Source organism: Ornithorhynchus anatinus, chromosome 10, assembly GCF_004115215.2.
Source record: "Ornithorhynchus anatinus isolate Pmale09 chromosome 10, mOrnAna1.pri.v4, whole genome shotgun sequence".
Classification (NCBI taxonomy): Eukaryota; Metazoa; Chordata; class Mammalia; order Monotremata; family Ornithorhynchidae; genus Ornithorhynchus; species Ornithorhynchus anatinus.
Window position 1 is genome coordinate 53,588,433 of NC_041737.1, and position 26,136 is coordinate 53,614,568.

At 58.4% G+C, this 26,136-nt stretch overlaps 2 protein-coding genes across 3 annotated transcripts; one reads left to right on the top strand and one right to left on the bottom strand.

Annotated features, from left to right (window-relative positions):
* Window positions 1-1,611: 1,611 nt before the first annotated feature.
* On the top strand, window positions 1,612-17,532 carry LIG1 (DNA ligase 1). 2 transcript variants are annotated; one of them, XM_029073806.2, is made up of 27 exons: window positions 1,612-1,698; window positions 4,005-4,192; window positions 4,602-4,691; window positions 6,682-6,871; window positions 7,008-7,170; window positions 7,760-7,867; window positions 8,795-8,953; window positions 9,260-9,341; window positions 10,015-10,113; window positions 10,359-10,415; window positions 10,563-10,735; window positions 10,896-11,062; window positions 11,555-11,631; window positions 11,784-11,875; window positions 11,971-12,070; window positions 12,404-12,489; window positions 13,198-13,313; window positions 14,369-14,464; window positions 14,590-14,700; window positions 14,948-15,019; window positions 15,192-15,336; window positions 15,610-15,692; window positions 16,190-16,342; window positions 16,457-16,510; window positions 16,713-16,856; window positions 17,175-17,267; window positions 17,358-17,532. In XM_029073806.2, exons 2-27 carry the CDS (start codon window positions 4,176-4,178, stop codon window positions 17,445-17,447), a joined length of 2,817 nt encoding a protein of 938 aa, XP_028929639.1. In that variant the 5' UTR covers window positions 1,612-1,698; window positions 4,005-4,175; the 3' UTR covers window positions 17,448-17,532. The 2 variants fall into 2 exon arrangements, with proteins under 2 accessions (XP_028929639.1, XP_028929638.1); XM_029073805.2 differs by lacking the exon at window positions 1,612-1,698 and adding an exon at window positions 3,414-3,503.
* An 88-nt stretch (window positions 17,533-17,620) lies between these two features.
* ATF5 (activating transcription factor 5) lies at window positions 17,621-21,133 on the bottom strand. Its single transcript, XM_029073807.1, has 3 exons — window positions 20,916-21,133; window positions 18,972-19,265; window positions 17,621-18,876 (listed from the first exon to the last, which is right to left on the bottom strand). Exons 2-3 carry the CDS (start codon window positions 19,129-19,131, stop codon window positions 18,215-18,217), a joined length of 822 nt encoding a protein of 273 aa, XP_028929640.1. The 5' UTR covers window positions 19,132-19,265; window positions 20,916-21,133; the 3' UTR covers window positions 17,621-18,214.
* Window positions 21,134-26,136: the final 5,003 nt, after the last annotated feature.

The window sequence follows — 26,136 nt, forward strand, 5'->3', positions numbered from 1 at the left end:
GATCGGCGGGTTGGGGGAAGCCCTAGAAGAAGCCGAGTGAATATCCAGGTGGAGAAATAAACCGTAAGATCTGGCAGGTGAGGGTCAAAAGGATTTCAGCTTCATAATCTTGAACGCTTGCGCCAAACTCTTGCCCCTCACCTGAGCTCACGCAAACGAGAGCAGCAAGAAGCGGCGTGGCCTAGTGGAAAGCGCATGGGCTCGGGACTCCGAGGATGTTGGTATTTGTTAAGCGCTTACTATGTGCCGAGCACTGTTCTAAGCGCTGGGGTAGACATAGGGGAATCAGGTTGTCCCACGTGGGGCTCACAGTCTTAATCCCCATTTTACAGATGAGGGAACTGAGGCACAGAGAAGTTAAGTGACTTGCCCACAGTCACACAGCCGACAAATGGCAGAGCTGGGATTCGAACTCATGAGCCCTGACTCCAAAGCCCATGCTCTTTCCACTGAGCCACGCTGCTTCTCGTGAGTTCCTGAGTTCTAATCGCAGCTCTGCCACTCGTCTGCCGGATGGCCTCGGCCCAGTCGCGTAGCTTCTCTGTGCCTCAGTTACCTCAATTATAAAATGGGGATTGCCACTAGGAACCCCGTGTGGGACAGAGACAGTTTCCAACCTGATGTATCTTCCCCAGCACCAGCAATTAGTGCAGTGGCTGGCGCGCACTAAACCCTAAACAAATGCCTTTTTTAAAAAATAAAAAAGCCTGCCACATGTCCCAGCTCTGGCTTATCAAGAGTCTCTCCTGAGAGATCTCTGGGAGAGTTAGCGCTCATGGCTTTTCCCTTCTGGAATCTAGGCTTCTCTGAAGTCTAGCTTCCATTCTTCACCTCTGCCCACCAACTTTCTCGGGAAGTCAGTCAGCGGTATTTCTTGAGCGCTTATTATGTGCAGAGAACTGTACTAAGCGCGTGGGAGAGTCCAACACAACAATAAGCGTGGCTCAGTGGAAAGAGCCCGGGCTTCGGAGTCAGAGGTCATGGATTCGACTCCCGGCTCTGCCACTTGTCAACCGTGTGACTGTGGGCAAGCTACTTCACTTCTCTGGGCCTCAGTGACCTCATCTGGAAAATGGGGATTAATAATAATGTTGGTATTTGTTAAGCGCTATGGGCCGAGCACTGTTCTAAGCGCTGGGGTAGACACAGGGGAATCAGGATGCCCCACGTGGGGCTCACAGTCTTAATCCCCATTTTACAGATGTAACCGAGGCACCGAGAAGTTAAGTGACTTGCCCAAAGTCACCCAGCTGCAAGTGGCCGAGCCGGGTTTCGAACCCATGACCTCTGACTCCCAAGCCCGTGCTCATGGGACAACCTGATTCGCCTGTACCTCCCCCAGCGCTTAGAACAGTGCTCTGCACGTAGTAAGCGCCTAACAAATACCAACATTATTATCATCGGGGCCAACCGGGGCGGGAGGGAAAACCGGACCCCGACGTGACAGTGGAGGGGGGGGCGGGGGGAGACAGGAATGAATCCTGTGAGGAGAAGCGACTACAACGGGCGAGGACGGGGAGAACTACAACTCCCATGGGCCCGCGCGCGGCAGGAGGCTATTGGCCGGCGGCGGCCGGAAGTGACGTTCGCTCCCTTTCCCTTAACCGCTCTGGCCGGGCGGCAGCGCGAAGCGGGTGGCGCGAGCCGCGGGGAGAGCGCTGGGCGAGACCCGACGTTCGGCGGCGCGAGGCAAGTCAGGTCCGGCGCGAGGCGGGGGACGGAGGCGGCCCAGTGCGCCTGCGCGTGGGGCGCGCGGGAGGGTGGGGGAGGGGGCGCCCGGCTGTGGGAGTCAACGGTCGTTGGGGGAGGGCGGGGGGGAAATGGCGGGAAAACTGCCCCGCTCCCCCACTGTCAGGGGGGACAGGACCTCAGGCCCACCTGGCAAGCCGAGGATAATAATCATAATCACAATGATTATTCAATAAATAGAGTCAAGGGGAAGAACATCTCCTCAAAACCGTGGCAAATAAATAGAATCAGGGGGATGCACATCTCATTAAACAAAACAAACAGGGTGGTGAAGATATAGACAGTCGAGTGGACGAGTACAGTGCTGAGCGGGTGGGAGGGGAGAGGGAAAGGGAAAGGGGGGAGAAGAGGGTTTAGCTGCGGAGAGGTGAAGGGGAGAGGGAGCAGAGGGAAAAAGGGGGGAGCTCAGTCTGGGAAGGCCTCTTGGAGGAGGTGAGCATTTATTGGGCGCTTACTGTGTGCACTGCACTAAGCGCTTGGAAAGTATACTTCGGCAACAGACAATCCCTCCCCAACAACGGGCTCCCAGTTTAGAAGCCTGACTACTTGTTTTGCTTTGCTGTCCGCCTTCCCCCCCCCTTCTAGGCTGGGAGCCCGTCGTTGGGCAGGGATGGGCTCTCTCTCTTGCCCAGTTGTCCATCCCAAGCGCTTAGGACAGTGCTCTGCACCTAGTCAGCGCTCGATAAATGCGGATGGGATGGAATGAAGGGGGGTGACACACAGCAAAACCAAATGCCATGATGATGGTATTGGTTAAGCGCTTACTCTGTGCCAAGCACCGTTCTGGTCAGCCGCGTTTTGGGCCCGAGGTGGAGGTCCGGCCTGGGTCGGCTGGAGAGCGGTGGGCCTTCTGCCCCAGGCTGGACGTCAGGGTTTGTTGATGATGATGGTGGTGGTATTTGTTAAGCGCTTACTACGTGCCAAGCACTGTTCGAAGCGCTGGGATGGATATAAGGTTATCAGCTTGGCCCATGTGGAGCTCTCCGTCTTAATTCCCGTTTTACAGATGAGGGAGCTGAGGCACAGTGAAGTGACTTGCCCAGTGTCACCCAGCTGACGAGTGGCAGATCCGGGATTAGAACCCATGACCTCTGACACCCCAGCCCGGGTTCTTTCTTGCTGCTTCCCCAGGGGACCCCCTCCCCTTCTCCCCACAAGAGTAGCCCGGGCCTATTGGAAAAAGCACGGGCCCGGGAGTCGGCTCCCAGCGCTGCCATTTGGTTGCTGGGTATCTTCGGCAACTCACTCTCAGGGCCTCAGTTTCCTTATCGGCAAAATGGGGGTTTCTGTTCGCCCTCATTCATTGTCAGTCGTATCTATTGAGCGCTTCCTGTGTACAGAGCACTGTACGAAGTGCTTGGAAGGTACACTTCAGCAACAGAGAGAGACAATCCCTGCCCACGACGGGCGCACAGTCTAGAAGGGGGGAGGCAGGCATCAAAACAAGTAGACAAGCATCAGTAGCATCAATAAATCGATATGTAGAATTATATATATACACCATTAATATTAGTAAATAGTTATAAATATGTACATATATACACAAGTGCCGTGAGGCGGGGAGGGGAGTAAAGGGAAGGAATCGGGGCGATGGGGAGGGGAAGCAGAAGTAAAGGGGAGATTGGGACTGTGTCTATTCCAGTGCTTAGCCCGATGCTTAGCATCTAGTAAGCGCTTAACCAGTTCCACTGTAATCATTACTCCACCGAGCAGGGCCTAAACAGGACTAATTAGCAACTAATGATTAGCAACAGGTAAACCTGACTTTCATTCTCCCCCATAGACAATTTTACCTTTTAGCAGTCCTTGGGTCTTTAAGGTGCTCTTTTGTGATATGTGCTATTGTCTTGAAATCATCTTGCATCTGCTTAGGTGTTTTTTGGGGGGTTTTTTTAGTGGCATTTGTAAGCGCTTACTATGAGCCAGGCACTCGACTAGGTGCAGCGGTAGATACAAGATAGGTTGGACACCGTCTCTGTCCCACATGGGGCTTAGAGTTTTAATCCCCATTCTACAGTTGAGAGAACTGAGGCGCCGAGAAATAAAGTGGCTTGCCCAAGGTCACACGGCAAGCACCTGGCAGAGATTAGAACCCAGGTCCTCTGACTCCACGCCTGTGCTCTTTCTACTAGGCCATGCTGCTTCTTGCTACTTCTTAGTTAGGTGCTTTCCCCCGCCCCAAAATACATGCTGGGTTCTGATGACTGGCGCATACTGATTTTTCTCTCCCCCTGACCCCCAAATGTCGGTTGCAGGTGTTGGCTCTCTCCCATGCGTCCCTGCGTGTATCCTCTCCTCACGAGCTGCCTCTCATCCAAGCAGAGCAGATGAGCTCCCGGTTCATCTGAAAGACGTGTTCTGCCCCTTCCCTGGACTCACCTATTGCCTTAGATAGCGTCAAAATCCCGACCCCATCAGTCGTCACCATGCAGCGAACAATCATGTGAGTGACCAACCTCTCATCTCCCCTTCCTCTCCCTGCACTTGGATCCATATCCCTTAAATCCTTCGATGCTCCCTCCACCCGACCCGCAGCACTTAGGTCCATATCCTTGTTCTCTGCTGGTTCCGCAGCTGTGACTGATTTTAACGTCTGTCTTCCCAATTCATTCACTTCTATTTATGAAAAATAATAATGTTGGTATTTGTTAAGCGCTTACTATGTGCCGAGCACTGTTCTAAACGCTGGGTACAGTGCTCTGCTCCCAGTAAGCGCTCAATAAATACAACCGAGTGATGGATCGAGTGGGTGGAGCGCTTGGCAGAGAACGGCTCATGGACTGCAAGGCCGGAAGTTCTGCCTTGTTGGTCCCTGACTGACCGACTCCTTTTTATTCCTCGTCTCCCTCCAGGTCGTTCTTCCAACCCATGAAGGGGGACAGGGCGAAGAAGGAGGAGAAGACGCCGGCGGAAGGAAGTAAAGTGACGGAGCCCCCGCCGAAGTGAGTGAGAGGCAAGCCGGGGGACTGGGAGGTGGGTTGTAGAACGCGATACGACTATCCTGGGTATCCGAACGAGGTAACGCTGATGGTGGTGTTCGCCTAGGCGCGTCTCTGCGGGCCGTAAGGGCCCATTCGTGACCACATCGGGCATCCAAAAAGGTCGCCCTCTGTTGTGTCTTTGTGCTTGATATCCGGGCCTGGGATTCAGGATTTCTTGGAGAGGTCCAGGTGCTAATAATGATAATGGTGTTAAGGGCTTACTGTGTGTCGAGCACCAGGGTAGAGCCAAGCTGATCAGGTTGGACACAGTCCCTGGCCCACATGGGGCTCTCCGTATTAATCCCTCTTTTACAGCTGAGGTAACCGAGGCACAAAGAAGTGAAGTGACTCGCCCAAGGCCACCCAGCAGACAAGTGGCGGAGCCGGGATTCGAATCCAGGCCCACTCCCAGGCCCGGGCTCTATCCGCCAGGCCACGCGGGGGGGTGGGGACGGCTCGGGGAGATGCCTGGAACCTGAAGGGGAGCGAGAGGGCATGGAGGAGAGGTGGCATCTGGAGAATGGGACCCTTGGGTTCCCAAGGAGGGGAGTCTACAAGTGACCGTAAGCTTGCTTTGGGGCAGGGAACCTGTCTACAACTCTGTTGGATTGTCCTCTCCCAAGGGCTTAGTACAGTGCTCTGCGCACAGGAAGTGCTCACTAAATACCATGGATTGCGGTTGAGCCTGAAGGAAGGGCAGGGCTGTAGTTTCAAAGGGCAAACGTCCCACAGACTAGGTTGGGTTGAGCCTGTGAAGAGGAACATCATGGCCTAGTGGAAAGAGCCCAGGCCTGGGAGGCGGAGGACCCGGGTTCTAATCCTGACTCCACCACGAGCCTGCTGTATGACCATGGGCAAGTCAGTTCACTTCTCTGTGTGCTTCGGTTAACTCATCTGTAAAATGTGGGGATTCGATACCTCTTCTCTTTCCTACTTTGAGAGCTGCGAGGAGGACAGGGGATGGATCTCTGTTCCTCAGCGTTTAGATCAGTGCGTGGCACATAGTAAGCACTTAAATTCCACAATTATGATTTTTATTATTATATTTGGACTAGTCTGGGATGGCCCCACCTGGAGATTTTCTCGCCTCTCCAAGCCGGGGCAAGTGGGCCACACCAGCATCTGGTTCCCTTGTTTAGCCAAAAGGGTCTCGGGACTCCTGGTCCCGGCACCCCTCGGGAAAAATCCGGGGTGAACGCCACGTCGTGTGCCCGGGGCCCTCTCCCCACCCGACGCCTCCACCCCCAGTTGTCTGGATCCACGGCCCCAGAGAAGCAACATGACACAGTGGATAGAGCATAATAATAATAATAATGTTGGCATTTGTTAAGCGCTTACTATGTGCCGAGCACTGTTCTAAGCGCTGGGGTAGACATAGGGGAATCAGGTTGTCCCACGTGGGGCTCACAGTCTTAATCCCCATTTTACAGATGAGGGAACTGAGGCACAGAGAAGTTAAGTGACTTGGAGTGACTTAGTGACTTAGAGCATGGGCGTGGGAGCCAGAAGGTCATGGGTTCTGATCCGGATCTGCCACTTGTCTGCTGTGTGACCTTGGGCAAATCACTTCACTTCTCTGTGCCTCAGTTACCTCATCTGTAAAACGGGGAATAAGACTGTGAGCCCCACATGGGACAGGGACTGTGTCCAACCCGATTTGCTTTGTTTCCACCCCAGTGCTTAGAACAGGGCCTGGCGCACAGTGGGTGCTTAAAAAATATCGGTTTTTTGTTTATTAAAAAATTTAACTCGGCCTGGGACCTGTGAGGGGCCGGAGGTGGTGAGGGGAAGTGCCACCCGGTCTGTGGGAGTCGTCGTCCAAACAGCCCCCACGTCAGCTGCTCCGTAGATAGGGCAGGGCCCGGGCTCCCGGGTTTCCGTGACCCCGGGGGGCTTGGCCACTCCCGGACTGCCTGCAAGGGTCCCATAGCAAGCCCTCTCCCCCTCCCAGGGCGACCCTGAAGGAACAGAGCGGCGTGGAGCCCGCCGGCGACTCCCCCGTGAAGCGGCCCGGCAAGAAGACGGTGCGGCCCCTGGGGAGCGAGGGCGAGGAGGAGGACGACGACGAGATCCGGGCGGAGGAGGAGCCGGAAGCCGAGCGGCCCAAGGCCGAGGCCCCGCCCCAGGCCAGCCTCCGACAGGTGGGTTCCCGTTGACCGTGAGCCGTCTCCCAGCCCGTGGCCCTCGTTTCCCGTCTGAGGTCCAAGCGTCTTCCCCCTTCCCCGGCCTCTCGCCCCCCCCCCAGCCACAAACCTCGAGTCTTTCTGCCCTTCACAGGAGCCGGCCTCAACTTCGGCCTCGACCTCAGCCTTCCCCGGGGAACCGTCGGGTCCAGCTGCCTCGCCGGTGGTGTTGCCGTCCAGCAGTCTGGTCCTGTCCGACTCTCCCGGAGTCTCCCCTTCAGGCAGCTCCCAATTAAGCATCCCCAAACGTCGCACTGGTAAAGGCACTGGCTTATATCAATGCCCCCTTCCTTTTTTTCTTTCCCTTCCATCCCTTTTTTCTTTCTCTCCCATCCTTTTTTTCTTTCTCTTCCATCCTCTTTTCTCTTTCCCTTCCATCCTTTTTTCTTTCTCTTCTATCCTTTTTTTCTTTCCCTTCTATCTTTTTTCTCTCCCTTCTATCCCTTTTTCTTTCCCTTCTATCCTTTTTTCTTTCCCCTCCATCCTTTTATTTTTTCCCATCCCTTCCATCCTTTATTTTTTCCTGTCCTTTTCATTCTCTTTTTTTTCTTCTTTCCCTATCTCTCCTCATCCCTTCCAGCGGGACTCTTCTTCCCAAGTACTTACTAACTAAGCCCGGGCCCCTTGAGCCTTCCAGATCAGAACCATTTGCATCAGAAGGTACTGGCAATTGCAGCAAGAGGGGTGTGGGTGAGACTTCAGGAAGGCCTTCCAGATTGTGGGGCTTGAATAGTAGGGAATGGAATGGGAGGACCTCCTAGGGGGAGCCAAGGGAGTGGGATGGCTGGGTTAATGTTCTCTCCTCTCCCAACCCCCTACCGACCCCCTTCCCTCCCCTTCGGGCAGCCCGGAAGCAGTTACCCAAACGTAAGCTGGGAGAGTCACCGGAAAGTGAAGAAGCGGGCGTCTCCCCCCAGGGGGAGAGTGAAGCCAAGAAGAGCAAGAAAGAGGAAGGTGAGAGGAGGTAAGGGGAGGAGTGGGATGGAGTGGGCAGAAAAGTTGGGGAAGGGAGAAGGGAAAGGGCTATGGAGGTAGAATCATAATTAATAACTGTGGTATTTGTTAAATGCTTACTGTGTGCCAGCCACTGGGGTGGATACAACCCAATCAGGTTGGACACAATCCCTGTCCCAAGTGGGGCTCACAGTCTCAATCCCCATTTTACAGATGGGGAAACGGGCACAGAGAAGTGAAGTGACTTGCCCGAGGTCACACGGCAGACAAGTGGCGGAACCGGGATTAGAACCCGTGACCACCTGATCCCTAGGCCCGTGCTCTATCCACTAACTCATGCTGCTTCTCATTAATCTATATTAACGCCTGTCTCCCCCTCTAGATTGTAAGCTCTTCGTGGGCGGGGATCGGGTCTACCAACTCTGCCGTATAGTACTCTCCCCAGCGCACAGCACAGTGCTCTGCACAGTACCCGTTTAATACGTACCAGTGATCGATGAGCCCTCCCAAAATCATTTCTCTTCCAAGAGGCCTTCCCCGACTAAGCGACCCCGTCCCTGTCCTAGCCCTCCGGTATCGCCTAAGAACTCGGCTCCTAAGCGCTTTGCTGTTCACTCCTCCCCTCGCCCCACAGCGCTCACATCTGTGTTCAACACGTCCGCCTCCCCCTCTCGGCTTTAAGCTCTTCGTGGACAGAGGCCTCCCAGCTCTGTCCGCTCCCAAGCGCTTAGGACAGTGCTCTACACAAAGGAAGCGCTCAGTATAAGTATCATTGATTGATGAGCCAGCCCACTGAGCTCTTCCTTCCCCTGCTCTGCCAGCAGACGGGGACTGTGTCCAACCTGATTAACTTGCATTAACCCCCCCCCCAGCGCTTAGGACAGAGCGTGGCCCACGGTAAGTGCTTAAAAGTACAATTATTATTAGAACGGCGAGAGCCTGCCGAGGAAGGGGAGACGGCGGCGACATCAACGGTGAAAGCGGGGAGCCCCGAGGGGAAGCCGGACAAGGTGGCGGGGACGGGACGAACGGAGAGGGACGAGAAGAAGCAGCCCAAACCGCGCCCGTCTCTCAGCAGCTTCTTCGGTGAGTCCCGCCTCGTGAGTCTCTCACCTCTCCTCCAAAAGGCAGGCCCGAGGGGGTCGGGCTGCCATCTCCGGGGATGCTGCCGAGGCCCGTTCTGCCCGGCCCTCTGAGGTCCTGGAGGATGGGGGGGCTTCCCTGGGTCGGGGCAGGCTGACACCCCCAGGAAGTCGTCCGTCTCCACCCCTTTCTCTCCCCACCCGCCGACCTGGGGGTTCGGGTCCCCTCCCGGGCCGGGCCCGAAGGTTTTCCCGAGGGGGCTGGGAAGACCCCCCTCCCCACACCTTTTCTGTGTTCCCCTTTCCCCAGCCCCTTTAAAGCCGGCGGAGAAGGGGGCGGAAAAGGAGAACGCTCTGGGGAAGAAGCCTCAAGAGGAGACAGTAGCGAGCAGGTTTGGCTTTGAGGTTTCGGTTTTGCCTGGTGAGGGATGGACAGAGAAGCGGGGTAGGTGGGAAGCTTTTTTTTTTTTTTTTTGGAAATTTGTATTAGGTGCTTACTATGTCCCACGCACTGTACTAAGCACTGGGGTAGATTCAAGCTAATCAGTTGGGCTCAGTCCCGGTCCCAGTCTTCATCCCCACTTTACAGACAAGGGAGTAGAGGCCCAGAGAATTTAAGTGACTTGCCCAAGGTCACCCAGCAGACAAGTGGTAGAGCCAGGATTAGAGCTTAGAGCCCAGGTCCTTCTGACTCCCAGGCCCAGGCTCCATCCACTAGGTCACCAGTCCTGGATTTATGGTTTCCGTGGGGACTCGGTATCCTCCCCGTCCATCTTGAGGTGCTCGCTTTACTCTTTCTCTCTCCCTCCCTCCCTCTTCTTACTGGCAAGGCCTGGCTACCCCTCACCAAGCTACTTGCCCCATCCCAGGCCTCCTGCTCTGCCCTTCCCATCTAGGGATAGGGGGCAGGAGCCAGAAGGAGGGAGGGAAAGAGGAGGAAATGTCAGTGGGTAGGAAGCAGGAACGTGGAAAAAGGAGTGGGGCGGGGTGGTGGGAAAGAGGGTAAAGGAAGGGGGAGAGCAGAGCCTCATCTCTCCCTCAGCCCCCCCCTTGCCTCCCTTTTAGCTCCCCCAGCCCCCCGGACCTCCCAGATCCAGCCAGCTACAGCCCCTCCAAGCCTAACTATCATCCCACACAGGACGCCTGCTGGCGGCACGGGCAGAGGTGGGTACCGGCACGGACGCGGGCATCGCCCCCCACTGCCTTTCCTTCGGACCACGACCCCAGAGCGACGGCCTTTTGGGATCCCCCCCTTCCCTTGCCTCCCTGTCAGCAAGGGGCCGCCTGCATGGCGGAGTGAGGAGGAGTAGGCCTCGGGGGGGAGGGAAACCGGGGGGAAACGGGGAGAGGAGGTGGCTGGGAAGGGAACTTCCCTCTTGACCCTCTCTTCCTCCCCTCCACCCTCCCAGGGTTCCCTACCTCGCTGTGGCCCGGACCTTCGAGAAAATCGAAGAAGTGTCGGCCAGGTGACCTCATCTCCTTGGCTCTCTTTCCGTCTCTGCCCGTTGGTCGGCGTATCACGCGTCGCGTCCCCCTCCCCCGAACCGTTCCGCGGCCGAGAGGGCGAGCGAAGCCCCCTTCCTTCCTGCCTCTCTGTCTCCCGCACCCGTCAGGCTCCGCATCGTAGAGACCCTCAGCAACCTGTTCCGCTCGGTCATCTCCCTGTCACCGACGGACCTGCTCCCCTGCATCTACCTCTGCCTGAACCGTTTGGGCCCGGCCCACGAGGGGCTGGAGCTTGGGGTCGGGGACACGGTCCTGCTCAAAGCCATCGCCCAGGCCACTGGTAACCGCCGACCACCCCCGTCCCTCACGGCTCCCCACCCCCTTGGGCGCGGAGAGGCGGCGGGCGGTCTGTGCGTTCGGAGGTGGGGCGGAGGCAGGGAGGACCGGTCCCCCGGCTCGCTTCCGGGGTCCCGCCTCCAGCCTCTGTTGTCCCCTCCCAGGCCGACAGCTGGACGCGGTGCGGGCGGAGGCAGCGGAACGGGGGGACGTGGGGCTGGTGGCGGAGAGCAGCCGGAGCACCCAGCGCACCGTGTTCGCCCCCGCCCCCCTCACGGTTCCCGGAGTCTTTGCCAAGCTCAAAGAGATCGCCAAGATGGCCGGCAACGCGGTGAGCGGGGGACGGGGACCCCCTCCCGTCTGGCCTCGGCCCCGGTCGCCCTCGTCCCCGCAGACGAGTGGACCGAACGTCCGGCCTCGTCCCCTTTCCGGCCCGGCTCCCCTCCTCCCTCCGCAGGGCAGATCTGGTTGCCTCAGGTCGGGTGGAGGAGAGGGAGAAAGGGACAGAAAGAGGAAGGAAGACCCAGACCCAGAAGGGCGAGCGAGAGGAGAGGGGTTCCTGGGAAGGGGAAGAGCAGAGGTGACACACGGGGCGGCGGGGAGAGGAGGAAGAGGAGGAGGATGAGGACAGGCAGCAGGGGAGAGCCGGCCAGAGGTGGGGTCGAGATGCAGAAACAGGAAGGCCGGTAGGCGTAGAAACAGACTGGAGAGAACCCGGAGGCCCAAAGCCAGAGAACAGGCTGGGGGAGGACTGAAGGCGTGCGGGGGCCGGGGACCCTGGGACCCCAGGACCTCGGCGAGCCCGTCCTTCCGCCTCTTACAGTCCATGAACAAGAAGATCGAGATCATCAAAGGCCTGTTTGTGGCCTGCCGGCATTCGGAGGCTCGCTTCATCGCCCGGTGAGAGTCTGGGGCCGGGGGGTGGGAGGTGTGGGGGAGATGGAAGCCGGGGGTGTGGAGGTGGGGGGAGGGGTTGGACAGGGAGGAAGAGGAGCTTGCCTCAAACCTAGAGCCTCCTCGCTGAGCCTCCACCCGCCCCGACCTCCTCCCAGGTCTCTGAGCGGGAAGCTGCGCATCGGACTGGCGGAACAATCCGTCCTGGCGGCCATCGCCCAGGCTGCCACGCTCACCCCTCCGAGTCAAGGTGAGCAGCCAGCTGCCCGCTGGGGGACCTCGGCCTTAGCTGTGGGTCGGGGGGGTGGGCTTCCGACCCCTGACCCCGACCCGACCTCCACTCAGGGTACCCACCCGAAGTGCCGGACGCCGGGAAGGGGAAGTCGGCTGAGGCCCGCAAGGCGTGGATCGAGGAGAGGGTCCTGATCGTCAAGCAGACGTTCTGGTGAGAGCCTGGCGCGGGACGGGGCGGACACCGGAGAGGCGGGCAGGGAGGGGGGCGAGAAGGGTCAGCCGGCCAGTCATTCGTATTGATCGAGCGCTCACTGTGGGCGGGACCACCCTACTAAACACTCGGGAGAGTACAGTAAGACCGACGCTCCCTGACCGCCAACTTTGCGGTTGAAACTGAAGGTGCAGGATCGAGGGATGCGGTTCCTGGCGGGGCGGGGGCCCGGTGGGCGGCGTCTCCTTCCTCGGCCGGCCGGCGCGGGGGCAGAGGGAGGGTTGGGGTGGCCTCTCGGAGGGCCGGCGACTCAGCGGGCCGTCCCGTCCTCAGCGAGGTGCCGAATTACGACACGATCGTCCCGGTGCTCCTGGAGCACGGCGTAGAGAGCCTGCCGGACCGCTGCAAGCTGACGCCAGGTAGAGGATTCCTCCCCGCCCCTCCGTCCTGCCTCCGGGCCCCCCACCCTCCAGGCCTCTGCCTCCAGTGAGGTGCCCTTTCCAGCCTCCTGTTTTTTCACACCTGCCCTCTGCCCCGTCATGGCCCCCTCCTCCAGTGTCATCCCCGACCATTAAGTCCTTTTGCTAAAGTCTGCTAGCCCTCCTGCCCTCCCTCAGGGCATGCCCCAAGGACTCGCCTCAGTGGCGTTGCTCCTTGTATTGCCAGTCGATCATATTTATTGGGCGCTTACTGGGTGCAGAGCACTGTACTAAGCGCTTGGGAGAGTACAGTACAACAATGAACACATTCCCTGTCCACATGAGCTTACAGTCTAGAGAGGGGTAGATGGACATAAATATAAATCAGTAAATGACAGGTATGTCCATAAGCGCTGTAGGACTGGGAGGGAAGACGAATAAAGGGAGCGAGTCAGGGCGACGCAGAAGGGAGCGGGAGAAGAGGAAAGGGGGGCTTAGGGAAGGCCTCTGGAGGAGACGAGGCTTCAGTAAGGCTTTGGAAGGGGGTGCCCCTTCCCAAGCGCTTACTACGGTGTTTGTTCAGGAGGTTGGAATGCTGCGTGCAGGGGCCGTGGGCGGGTCGCCTCCCCCAAGTCCCGGCCGGCTGCCCGGACCGCCCCGGCCCCCGACCCGGTCTCGCCGTGTAACGGGTTCACCTCCCCACCGCAGGCGTCCCCTTGAAGCCGATGCTGGCGCACCCCACCAAGGGGGTCGGGGAAGTGCTGAAACGCTTCGAGGAGGCGGCCTTCACTTGCGAGTACAAATACGACGGGCAACGGGCTCAGGTAGGGGCCCCGGGTTGGGCGGCGGCTCCGGCCCCTCCCGCAATCCGACCTCCATCCCTCCCGCTGCCCCTGACGGGTTCTTAGGCAAGAAGGGCCCTCGGAAATTCCCCCGTCCCTCCTTCCGCCTTCCCTCGCCCCGGGAATCGGGGGTATCGGTGGCCAGTCGGAGCCGAGGCTGGGGGGGGTGTCCCGCACTTTCCATCGAGGGCTTGGGGAGACGGAGCCCATGAGGGAGGAGGTGGGCTGGGAAGGTCCAAAGAAGGAGCAGCGTGGCCTAGTGGAAGGAGGATGGGGCTGGGTGTCAGGGGACCTGGGTTCTAATCCAGGATCTGCTTCTTCCTGCTGCGTGACCTTGGGCAAGTCACTTTACTTCTCTGTGCCTCAGTTCCCTCATCCGTAAAATGGGGATTCAATACCTGCTTTTCCTCTGTAAGATGAAAGTTTAGACTATGAGCCCCATGCGAGGCAGGCACTGCGTCCAACCCATTTACCTTGTATCTACCCCAGTGCTTAGTATAGTCCCTGGCACACCGTAGGCACTTAACAAATACCTAATTATTATTTTGATTATGATTGTAACTAATAATAATGAGGGCCTTGAGCTCATTGGAGGGCAGAGGGCCGTGGGGTGGAAGGACCAAGGTGAATATGTGGGGGAGGAGTTGGGGTGCCACTCGGGGCCGGGGTGGGCCGGAGAGAGGGGAGAAGAGAGTGTTGCCCAGTGGATAGAGCGCGACCCTGGGAGTCCATGCGACCCTGGGAGTCCATAGGACCCGGGTTTTAATTCCGGCTTTGCCACGTGTCTGTCGTGTGACCTTGGGCTAGTCACTTTATTTCTCTGTGCCTCAGTTACCTCATCTGTAAAATGTAAGATTGTGAGCCCTATGTGGGACAGGAACTCTGTCCAACCTGATTAGCTCGTGTCTATCCCAGCGCTTAGTGTAGTGCTTGGCACATAGTAAGTGCCCGACAAATGCAATTTAGGGGGGAAAAAGGCATGGGGAGGCAGGGGGTGGGTAGAGGCTGAACCTTTCCTCCTTCCCCCCTCTTTCCAGATCCATATCCTGGAGAGTGGCGAAGTGCGAATCTACAGCCGCAACCAGGAGGACAACACCGCCCGCTATCCCGACGTCATCGCCCGCGTCCCCAAGGTGCGGGAACGGAGCAGGAAGTCCGGCGGGCAGCGACCTCCGCCCTTTCTGTCTCCGTCCCTGTTTCCTTACCTCCATCTCTGTACTTGCCTCCTCCTCCACCCCTTCCCTTGGCGCGGGTCCAGATGAAGAAGGCGTCCGTCACCTCCTGCATCTTGGACACGGAAGCCGTGGCCTGGGACCGGGACCGGAAGCAGATCCAGCCCTTCCAGGTCCTCACCACACGCAAGCGCAAGGTGAAATTGCTCCCCTCCTCCCAAACCCTTCCTCTGAGTCCTTCCTTGTGCCCGTCCCCATACGCGCAGACATGAAGACACGCTCCTTCACTCGTCCTCTGCCCGCCCTTTTATTCCACTGGATAAAACCACTGCAGTGGGGGATTGCGGGGAGCCGCGGGGGGACCGACCCTCGCCGATTCCCTGAGGGCCTCTTCTCTTGTCTCCACCTCTCTGTGCGTGTCCGTCCGGGGTCGGTGGGGGCCAGGAGGTGGACGCGGCCGAGATCAAAGTGCAGGTCTGCATCTACGCCTTCGACATCATTTACCTCAACGGGGAGGTGAGTTCAAATGGGAACCAGGCACCCTCTCCCTCCCTCTCCTCTCTTTCTCCCTCAGCTCTTTCTCCCTCCCCACGTTCCCCCCCCCCCCCCATTCCCCGGGGCCCCTCCCAGGGATCTCCTCGGGCCCTCTCTGAGGCCGGTCTTGTCGTTGCCCACCCGCCCCCGGCAGCCGCTGGTCCGCCAGCCCCTCTCCCGGCGCCGCCAGCTGCTGCACGAGCACTTCGTGGAGACGGAGGGAGAGTTCGTCTTCGCCACCGCCCTCGACTCGGCCGACACGGACCAGATCTCGGAGTTCCTGGAGCAGTCTGTGCGAGGTGGGAACCGCCCCCACCCCCCCGACAGACACAAACCTTACCCCTTTGGTGCCCAACGGATAGTACGTATTAAACCCTTACTGGGTATGTGGGAGAGTTCAGTATGTTTGGGAGATATGAACCTGCCCATGCTCTTTCCCCTAGGCTGGCTCTCCCCCATCTTCCTCCTCCCCCCGTTCCCCTCCAAACCTGCAGTAGACCCTGTTCCCCCCCGACCCTTGACCGTCCTCCCTGCTCCTCCTGCTCTCCCGCCATGACCTGATTCTACCCCAGACTCCTGTGAGGGCCTGATGGTGAAGACACTGGATGTGGATGCCACGTACGAGATCGCTAAACGGTCCCATAACTGGCTCAAGGTGAGAAAGGTCATCTCGGCCGGCCCCACCTCCGTCCGAGGGGCTTCTCCCCGACCCTGCGGGATGGAGGGTTGGGCCCCCGAGAGGCCTAGCCAAGCCTCTCCCGCCGCCCCGCTGTCCCCCTTCCCGAATGCCCCTGAAGCCTTTAGCTCGAGCACCTTGGCCTCCTCTGCCTCCTATCATTCCACCCTCCTCACCCCTCTGGGCCTCGCCAGCTGTTGGAAGATTGTTGCGGGGAGGGAGGGGAGCCTGAGATGGAAACTGGGAGTTGGGGAGAGGGCGGGACAGGCAGAGTGAGGAGTAGAGGGTTTAGCAGAAGGCGCACAAGTGACAGATGGCAGTGAGATTACCAGCTCAGGACGAGGGACATGGACGGGGGACGGTCGGGACCCCAGATCGGGGAGGCGGCTGTTTCCCCTAAGGGGCGGGGAGGGCCGGGGGCCGACCCAGACGTCGCTGACGGCCTGCCTGCGCTCTCCCTCCCCCGCCGACCTTAGCTGAAGAAGGACTACCTGGAAGGGGTCGGAGACACCCTGGATCTGGTGGTGATCGGCGTCTACCTCGGCCGGGGCAAGCGGGCCGGCCGCTACGGGGGCTTCCTCCTGGCCGCCTACGACGACGAGGGGGAGGAGTTCCAGGCCGTGTGCAAGGTTCGGCGTGGGGGAGAGGGGTTGGGGGGCCGCCGGCCTCCCCTCCCGAATGGGCCGGAGGGCCGACTCTCTTGACCTCCGCGGCCCCCTCACCCTCCGCTCTTTTTTCCTCAGCTGGGGACGGGCTTCAGCGACGAGGAGCTGGACAGACATCACCGGACGCTCCAGGTATTGGTGGGGGGGCCCGGTAGCAGCAGCGAGTTCTCTAAAGGTCCCATTGTAAAGGGAATCTACATCCTGTGGCGGCGGCTTGGAGGTCGGCCCCGCCCAGGTGGACGGCGGGAGGGCGCTCCCGCCTGGCTCTCGGGGCTCCCCGGGTCCGTGGCCGACGGCGACCGTGCCCTTTTCCTCTCCCCCGGCCCTCTGCCAGGACCACGTGCTCCCCGCCCCCCGGCCCTACTACCGCTGTGACGGGACCGTGGCCCCCGACCACTGGGTGGAGGCCGCAGAGGTCTGGGAGGTCAAGTGCGCCGACCTGTCCCTCTCGCCCATCTACCCTGCAGCTGTGGGCTTGGTGAGTGAGGGGTGGGAGGGCAGGAAGGATGCGGGGAGGGGCGGGCGGATCCCAGGGTTCGGGGCAGCTGGAAGGGGGAGACTGGGGCCGAAGCCCCAACCCAAGTGTGGAGGCCAGCTGGACACGAAGAGGGCAGCTCAGGTCAGCCGTCTGGGGGACCCCTGGGGAAGTGGGAGAGGGATACAGCAGTCGCCCCTGTAGCTGCCCACAGCAGTTTGTAGGAAAGACTTCCTGGCAGCGATGATTTTCTCTCGTACCTCTACTGGCTCAGGGCTCGTCTTCATTGTCCGCGCGCGCGTGTTGTGTTCTTCCCACCAGGTGGACAGCGAGAAGGGCATCTCTTTACGTTTCCCCCGGTTCGTCCGCGTCCGCGGCGACAAGAAGCCGGAAGAGGCCACGACCAGTGCCCAGGTGAGCAGCTTGCTGGCAGCCAGCCCTGGGGGACGGAGCGACCCCCGACCTGCCGCTGACCCTCTCCCTCCCCGCCGCTCTCCCACCCAGGTGGCCTCTCTGTACCAGAAGCAGCAGCAGATCCAGAACCAGCAGGGAGCGGCCCCAGCCTCCGACCCCGACCCCGAGGACTTTTACTGATGACCGTTCTCGGCCCGGCCCCGGGGCCGGTGACGCGGGAAAGGGGGTGTGGCGCGGTCACGATAAAGCAGGTGGTTGAACCGGCCGGCGGTCTGCTTCCTGAGGGGTTGGGCCCGAGGGGGTGGGGTGGGCATCCCTTGTAGCTGGTCACCCCCCTCCTCTGGTGCGCGGGACCCAAACACACACTGCTCAGACCTTTTTAATTTTTGGTTTTTTATTACACCACTCCAGTCCCCTCACCCTACCCTTCCAGTCCCCCTCCCCTGGGCACTGGTTATCTGGGCACTATGGGCTATTGGTTCCCATCACCCCCGACCCCCTACTCCACCCTACCCCCCGATCTTAGGAGCTGAAACAAGTCCCCCTCCCCTCGGGCTAGCCTAAGTTGGTTCCATATCACTACCCTATCGACCCCCCCCCCCCCCCCCACCGGGAGAGCTGTCCTCCTGCCCTTCCCTCGGCCCGAGTCGACACCTGGTTCTTGTTGGCATCAATCCCCCTCCTCCCCTCTTCCCCCTGGAGCTGAGGGACGGAGGGGGCAGCGGTTGCCCCCATCTGTCCTCCTCCCCCAGCTCCTACCGGCCCCAGTTGGCTGTGGTTTCCAAGTCCCCCGGTCCCGCCTCAGCCGGCCCAGGGGCCGGGTAACAAGACAGGGCACGGAGGCGGGGGTCGTGCGGGTCCCCGGGCTCGGCCTGCCCTCTGCGCTAGCTCTACTCTCCCCCCGCCCCTCCCCGCAGCGGGCCCTGCCTCCCCCCAGCCCGCCCGCCTCAGGGGCTGCGGAGCCGCTGGCTGCGAGCTTTATACACCTCAATGAGCAAGTCCTTGACGTACTGGATCTCCCGCTCGATGGAATCCGCCTTCTCCCTGAGCTCGCGGTTGCGGGCCTCCAGGCCCTGGCACTCGTCGTCCAGCGCCTCGAACTCGGCCCGCTTGCGCTGCCGGTACCTGAGGGCCGCCGTCTTGTTCTGATCCCGTTTCTTCTGCTTGCGGTCGCTCTTGGGTGGGGCCGGCGGCGGGCCCGGGGCGTAGGGGGCGGGGCGGGGCCGGCGCGGGGCGGGCGGCGGGGGGCCGGGCAGCCCCTCGCCCCCGGCCGCCCCCCACAGGGTCAGCAGCTCCAGGCAGCCCGAGTCGAGGGTCTCGAGGGCGGGGCCGGGAGGCGGCTCCAAGTGGGGGAAGGCGAGGGCGAGGGGAGCCTCGGGGAAGGGGAAGGGGCCGGGGGCCGGCGGGTCGTGGGAGGGCGGGGTGGTGGGGGCCGCCTGGTCCGGGGGCAGCGTCTCGTCCAGGAAGTAGTCCTCCATCTGCTCCAGCTCCTTCTTCAGGAGGCTGGCCATGGCCTCCAGGTCGGGTGGGGGTGGGGAGGGGACCGCTGGCTCGGGCAGGAAGGCGGCGAAGTCCACCCGCTCCGTCAGCCAGTCGCAGTAACAGTCGCCTGGGGGGGGGGGCGGCGGGCCAGAGGGTCAGCCGAGTCACGTCCCTGCCCTCTCCCCCGCCCCGTCCCCCCCACCCGGCCCCCTTCTCTCTCACCTGTCAGGCCCTCGGACCCCTCCAGACCCCCACCCGGCAGCTCATAGTGGCCCCCGGGGAGCTGGGGCGGCAGCTTGGCCAGGTCGGCCCGCCAGGCCAGGCCGTTAGCTGGGAGCAGGACGCGCTCCAGCTCCAGCCCCAGGGCCGCCAGGAGCGACATGCTGGTGGGGGGGGCCTGGGCCGGGGCGGCGGCTGGAGGAGTAGGAGGAGGACGCGGTTGCGGCTGAGGGGCGGCGGGCCCGGCGGCTTCTGGTGGGCTGGGTGGCAGGCGGCACGGTGGCGGAAGAGAAGGACCTGGAGAGGAGAGAGACGAAGGGGACAGCCCGGGGTTTGACGGAGCCTGCGCCTCACTGGCTCCTTCTTCTGAGAGGGTCCAGGTTGGGTCCAGATGCGCCTGGCTCATTTTCCCCGGTCATCGATCAATGAACGGGTTTGCCCCCCTGCAGGCCAAGCCAGCGGCCCAACCCCACGGCTTCTCTAGGTACCCTGCCCTTAATAATTGCGCCATTTAAGTGCTTAGACTGTAAGCTTGTTGGGAGCAGGCGCTGTGTCATATTGTACTCTCCCAAGTGCTTAGTGTAGTGCTCGCCACACAGTGAGTGCTCTGGAAATACAGTTGACAACTGATGGATGAGTACTGAAGTGCTTACTATGTGCCAAGCAGTGTACTAAGCACTGGGGTAGATGCAAGATAAGCAGCTCCATAGGGGGTTGACAGTTGGAGGCAGTAAGCTCACTGGGGGCAGGGAATGTGTCTGTTTATTGTCCTATTATACTCCTCCCAAGCGCTTAGTTCAGGGTTCTGCACACGGTAAGTGCTCAAGAAATAGGATTGAATGAATGAGAACATACTGAAATCACCATTTTGCAGATGAGGAAACTGAGGCCCCAAGAAGTGAAGTGTTTTGCCCCTGGTCACCCACCAGACAAAGGGTGTGGAGCTGGGATCAGAACCGGGGAATTGGAGGATTCCCAGATCCCTGCCCTTTCCAGTAGGCCATGCTATCTCTGCCCAGGTGTCGGGGCTTATCGTCCCTCTGCGGGCCCTGTGTGGGCCTGAATTCCATTTGACCACCCCCAGCACCATCCTGGGACAGGAGCAGGAGGAATTGGATGGAGACTGATCAATCAGTCGTATTGATTGCGTGCTTACTGCCTGCAGAGCGCTGAACTAAAATGCTTAGGAGGGAACAACGTAGTTCCTTCGGTTGTATTTGAGCGCTTACTGTGTGCAGAGCACTGTCCTAAGCGCTTGGAAAGTACAATTCAGCAACAAAGAGGGACAATCCCTACCCCCAGCGGGCTCACAGTCTAGATGGGGAGGCGGAATATTCATTCAATAGTATTTGAGTGTTTACTATGGGCAGAGCACAGCACTAAGCGCTTGGAATGTACAAATCGGCAACAGCTAGAAGCAGTCCCTGCCCATGGACGGGCTTACAGTCTAATCGAATATCAAAATAAATCACTATCAAAAATAAATGATGGGTTTTGGGCAGTAAGGGGCGTGGGGCTGAAGAAAGAAAGCAAATCGCAGGGAGGAGGAGGCCACACCCCCAAGCCTGCGGGCCCAGGGGGCTCAGCTCTAAACGAGCCCCTGGGGGGGAGGGAGAAAGGGTGTCAGGCAGCCGTCTTTCTGCCGCCCCCTCCCTGGGAGCGTCCAGTACGCTCCTCGCCGCCGCCTGCTCCACCGCGCCTGCGCAGAGGCCCGGTCGGCGAAGGCGCGGTCTACTGCGCATGAGCAGTCGCGCCGGACTCTTTCCCCCCCCCCCCCCCCCCACGGCCGTCCGGCAATGACAGGGGGTCGGCGCCCAGTGCGCATGGGCAGGGCGCGCGGACCGGGCGCGCGGCGGCCCCCCGAACGGGCAGCTCACTGCGCCTGTGCGAGATTTCCCCCCCCTCCCTCCGGCCGCCCCCCCGCCCCCCGCCCTTCGGGCTACTCACTCCATGGCGGCGGGAAGAGGAGGCGGCGGCGGCCTCAGCTGAGGGAAAGGGGCGGGAGAGGCGGCGGGGCAAGCGCGATCGTGGCGAGCGGGGCCGGGGGGAGCGGGGACCGGACTAGAGGGCCATGGCCGGGCGTGGGAGCTAGTGCGGCGGACGAGAAAGAATGAGGCGGCCCAGGGGGGATGCGGCATATAGCGGCGGCGGAGGAGGAGGAGGAGGACGGACCGCATCACCGGCACGATCCCTCCGCGCCCGGCCCCCCCTTCATTCATTCAACCGTATTTATTCAGCGCCCGCGTCATTCATTCATTCGCATTTATTCAGCGTTTCCTTCCATCGTATTTACTGAGCGCTTCCTCCCTTCCCTCAATCGTATTTATTGAGCGCTTCCTTCCCTCAATCGTATTTATTGAGCGGCCCCCCCCTTCACTCATTCATTCATTCAACCGTATTTATTCAGCGCCCGCGTCATTCATTCATTCGCATTTATTCAGCGTTTCCTTCCATCGTATTTACTGAGCGCTTCCTTCCTTCCCTCAATCGTATTTATTGAGCGCTTCCTTCCCTCAATCGTATTTATTGAGCGGCCCCCCCTCACTCATTCATTCATTCAACCGTATTTATTCAGCGCCCGCCTCATTCATTCATTCGCATTTATTCAGCGTTTCCTTCCATCGTATTTACTGAGCGCTTCCTTCCTTCCCTCAATCGTATTTATTGAGCGCTTCCTTCCCTCAATCGTATTTATTGAGCGCTTCCTTCCTTCATTCAGTCGTCTACCCTCCGTCCCTCCTGTCAGTCGTATTTATTGAGCGCTTACTACACTCATTCACTTAATCCTATTTATCCAGCGCTTCATTTCAGTCACTCGATCGTATTTATTGAGCGCTTCCTTCATTTACTCAATCGTATTTGAGCGCTTCCTTCATTCAGTCGTATTTATTGAGCGCTTCCTTCATTCAGTCGTATTTATCGAGCGCTTACTATGTTCCTTCATTTAATCGTATTTGAGGGCTTCATTCAGTCGTATTTATTGAGCGCTTCCTTCACTCAATCGTATGTATTGAGTGCTTACTACATTTATTCATTTAATCGTATTTGAGGGCTTAATTCAATCGTATTTATTGAGTGCTTCATTCATTCCATCGTATTTATTGAGCGCTTCCTTTATTCAGTCGTATTTATCGAGCACTTATTTCATTCAATCGTATTTATTGAGCGCTTCCTTCATTCCATCGTATTTATTGAGCACTCATTTCATTCAGTCGTATTGAGCGCTTCCTTCATTCCATCGTATTTATTGAGCATTTCACTCATTCATGCATGCAATAGTATTTATTGAGCGCTTCATTCAATCGTATTTCTTGAGCACTTCATTTAATCGTGTTTATTGTGCCCTTACCAGAGTCATTCATTCATTGATTCAACCGACCGTATTTATTGAGGCCCTACTGTGTGCAAAACACTGTCCTAAGCGCTTGGAATGTACTATTCGGAAACAGATAGGTTGTTTCCTCTAGCTCTGTCTACCCGTGCTCCCATTTGTAATTTTCAGCTTGGTAACCCTTCATTCAATCGTTCATTCAATCGCATTTATTAAGCGCTTAGAAAGTACAGTTCAGCAATAAAGAGAGACAATCCCTGCCCACATCGGGCTGCAGTCTGAGCACTGCAAGGCCGGCTAGAGAAGCAGCGTGGCGTAGTGGCTACAGCACGGGCCTGGGAGTCAGAAGGTCATGGGTTTTAATTCCACCTCCACCACCTGTCTGCTGTGTGACCTTGAGCAAGTCGCTTCGCTTCTCCGGGCCCCAGTTACCTCAACTGTAAAATGGGGATTAAGATCAGCTGCATGTGGGAATGGGAATGTGTCCAGCTCAATTTCCTTGAATCCACCCCCGTGGACAGCCCAGTACCGGGCACATAGCAAGCGCTTAACAAATATTATTATTCCAAACCAGTGGTGAGGGTGAATGAGGAAAGGGGAGACGGTTCTCTGAAATGTTGGGGAGGAGATATCCTGATCTTCCCACGTCACCTACATGTGAAGTTTTTTGGGTTCAGTCTCCAGCTCTGCTAATGCAAGGGCTCAAAAGTCTCACTGCCATCTTTTTTGGTACAAATAATGAAAAGATTCTTTCTCTCTGCCCCATCCCCTACCAGTAAACCAGAGGATTACTACCACATTCTCCTGTTAGATTCCCAGAAAAGGAGACATCCCAGCTTCGCTCTGTTCGCCACCCTTTTTTCCGGCCCGGAAGGTGGCCTAGTGGAAAAAGCACGGGACCTGGGTTCCAAACTCGGCTTGGCCACTTGCCTGCTGCATAACCTTGGGCGAATCAGGCAACTGCTCGGTGCCTCAGTTTCCCCTTCTGTAAAACGTTCTCTTCCCTACTTAGACTGTGTGCCCCATTTGGGACAGGGACCGTGCCCGACCTGATTATCTTGTATCTACCCGAGCGCTTAACATTCAATCCAATCCCTTCATCCTCTTCCTCCTCCTCCTCCTCCTTCCCCTGGCCCTGACAAAGCCCCAGCCCATGGCTGGCCACCAAATAGTCCTAATGACTGAATCTCCAAACGGCCATTTGGACCTTCTTGCTGCCGCTCCTGCCTCCCCTCATTCACCCCCCTCCCCAACTTTCCGTTTCACTGCCCGCAGCCTCAGGTCATTTGAATCCAGCCTCATTTCTTCCAGGCCAAGGGACCACTGAGGCTAAGATGGGGGGTGAGGGAGATAAGTCAGTCTGGCCTTGAAGGAAATTGTCCACCCTCCTGGGCTTCTCCAGTTTGGTGTCTGGCATGTACTATTCTGGAAGTCCTGCCTGAGGTCTAGTCTCCCTTCCTCCTGCTGCAGATAAAGTCAGGAAGCAGCGTGGTTCAGTGGCAAGAGCCCGGGTTTGGGAGTCAGAGGACGTGTGTTCTAATCCCGGCTCCGCCACCTGTCAGCTGTGTGACCTTGGGCAAGCCACTTCTCTGTGCCTCAGTTCCCTCTTGTAAAATGGGGAAGAAGACTGTGAGCCCCACGTGGGGCCACCTGATTACCTTGTATCCACCCAGTGCTTAGAACAGTGTTTGGCACATAGTAAGCGCTTAACAAATACCATCGTCATCATTATTATTACTGTCAATGCCCTTAGGGGAGATGGAGAACACTGGATCAATCAATCGATAGTATTTATTGAGCACTTACTGGGGGCAGAACACTTCACTGAGGGTTTGGGAGAGCAGTCGATCGCATCTGTTGAGTGTTCACTGTGTGCAGAGCGCTGAACTAAGTGCTTGGGAGAATACAATGTGGCGGAGTTGGTAGAAAGTATTTGCCCCCAAGAAAGATTACATTCATTCATTCGGTTGTATTTATTGAGTGCTCGGGAGAGTACGATATGACGGAAGATACATTCCCTGCCCACGGCCAACTCACAGACCAGAGGGGAAGAGAGATAAATGAATTATAGGTATGGACATAAGCATTGTGGGGCTGAGGGAGACGTTCATTCATTCATTCATTCATTCATTCATTCATTCATTCAGTTGTATTTATTGAGTGCTTACTGCGTGCAGAGCACTGTACTAAGCGCTTGAGGTGAATAAAGGATGCAGATCTAAGTGCAAGAGTGATGCAAAAGGGAGTGAGAGAAGAAGAAATGAAGGCTTAAGTCAGGGAAGGCTTCTTGGAGGAGTTGTACCTTCAATAAGGCTTTGGGATAAGTTTTCAGAGAGGGAGAGGAAGGTGAAAAAATACCGGCCAGTGCATTGCCTTTGGGCGGGCACCTCCCTGGCTGCTAAAGCCTTGGTTTGGCACCTTTCACTGGCAGGAAGTTCTTCTTGAGGTCTAGCCTAAGCCCTTCCTATTGCTTCCCCCCGACCCACCCTCAAGGTCACCTCCACAGAGCTCTGCACTCTCCTTGGGAATGATAACCTTTCACCCTGCCTGTCCCCCTCCTCGGGTCCATCAACCTACTCCCTTCTGGCAGCCTCCTCCAGGAAGTCCACTGGGATTTCCTGGAAAACGGAAGCAGGACCCTTTGGGTCGGACTGTGTGGGACACGTGGAAAAATGGACTTGACCTTCTGTGGGCGCAGGCTGGGGCTGCTGCATTGTCCCCAGAAGTTTTCTTGGTTAGACTGTAGGAAGTGGACCCAGGCGCCCACCTTCCAGTCCCTTTCCCAGCCGGGATCTCAGGATCTCCATCCGACTGCTGGAATTCCCTCCCCCATCTCCTCTTTATGAATAATAATGATAATAATAATAATAATGATGATGGTATTTGTTAAGTCCTTACTATGTGCCAAGCACTGTTCTAAGCACTGGGGTAGATACGAGGTAATCAGGTTGTCCCCACGTGGGGCTCACAGTCTTAATCCCCATTTTCCCGATAAGGTGACTGAGACACACAGAAGTGACTTGCCCACAGTCACACAGCTGACACATGGTGGAGTCGGGACTAGAACCCACGACCTGTGACTCCCAAGCCCGGGCTTTTTCTACTAAGCCACGCTGCTTCTTCCCAGGGCCCTGGTTCTCCACCCCCAACGCCCTATTCCTTGCCCCCCACCCAGAAACCAGCCATCAACCCTACGCCCCAGGTTCTACCAGCGTCCTTTTAACACGTGAATGATGCGTTTGTGTGTGTGTCCTTTTAACACCCCACTCTGATTCTTTCCCTCCGGCCCAACGGGGCTGGAAATCCGTTAAAGACCCCTTTGGGGGCAGGTGTCTGGTTTCTGGTGGAGGGGCCGGGGACGCCTGGCTTCTTGGAGAGGAAGGGGCCGTCGAAGGGCAGGAGAAGGCAGGGAAACTGGATGTCTGGACTCAAGACGTCAGGACGAGCGGCAAAGCTCCGGTTTCCTCCCCGAGCGGGACCCCGGCTTCCTGCTCCCCCGGGGGGACAAGGCCGGGCGTGGTGGAGCTTGGGCTGGGGCATGGTTGGGGGGCGGGGAGGGGGGATTCTTTCTTGAGGCGGAGGGGGCTTGGCACGGTGGGCAGTGATTTGGCAAGATTGCAGGCTGGTTGCATCAGCCAGCCTGGGGGTTGAGGGCGGGGGGGACTCTCCTGGCGCTCCAATCTGCCCAGCAACGCTGCAGATTGGCTGAGCCCTCCGACCCCCGGGACGCGCCCCCCAAAAGTCCTCACTCTCAGGGGCACCCCCATCGCCAGACCACCCCACTCTCCCCTCTAGACTGTCAGCTCATTGTGGGCAGGGAATGCATCCGTTTGTCGC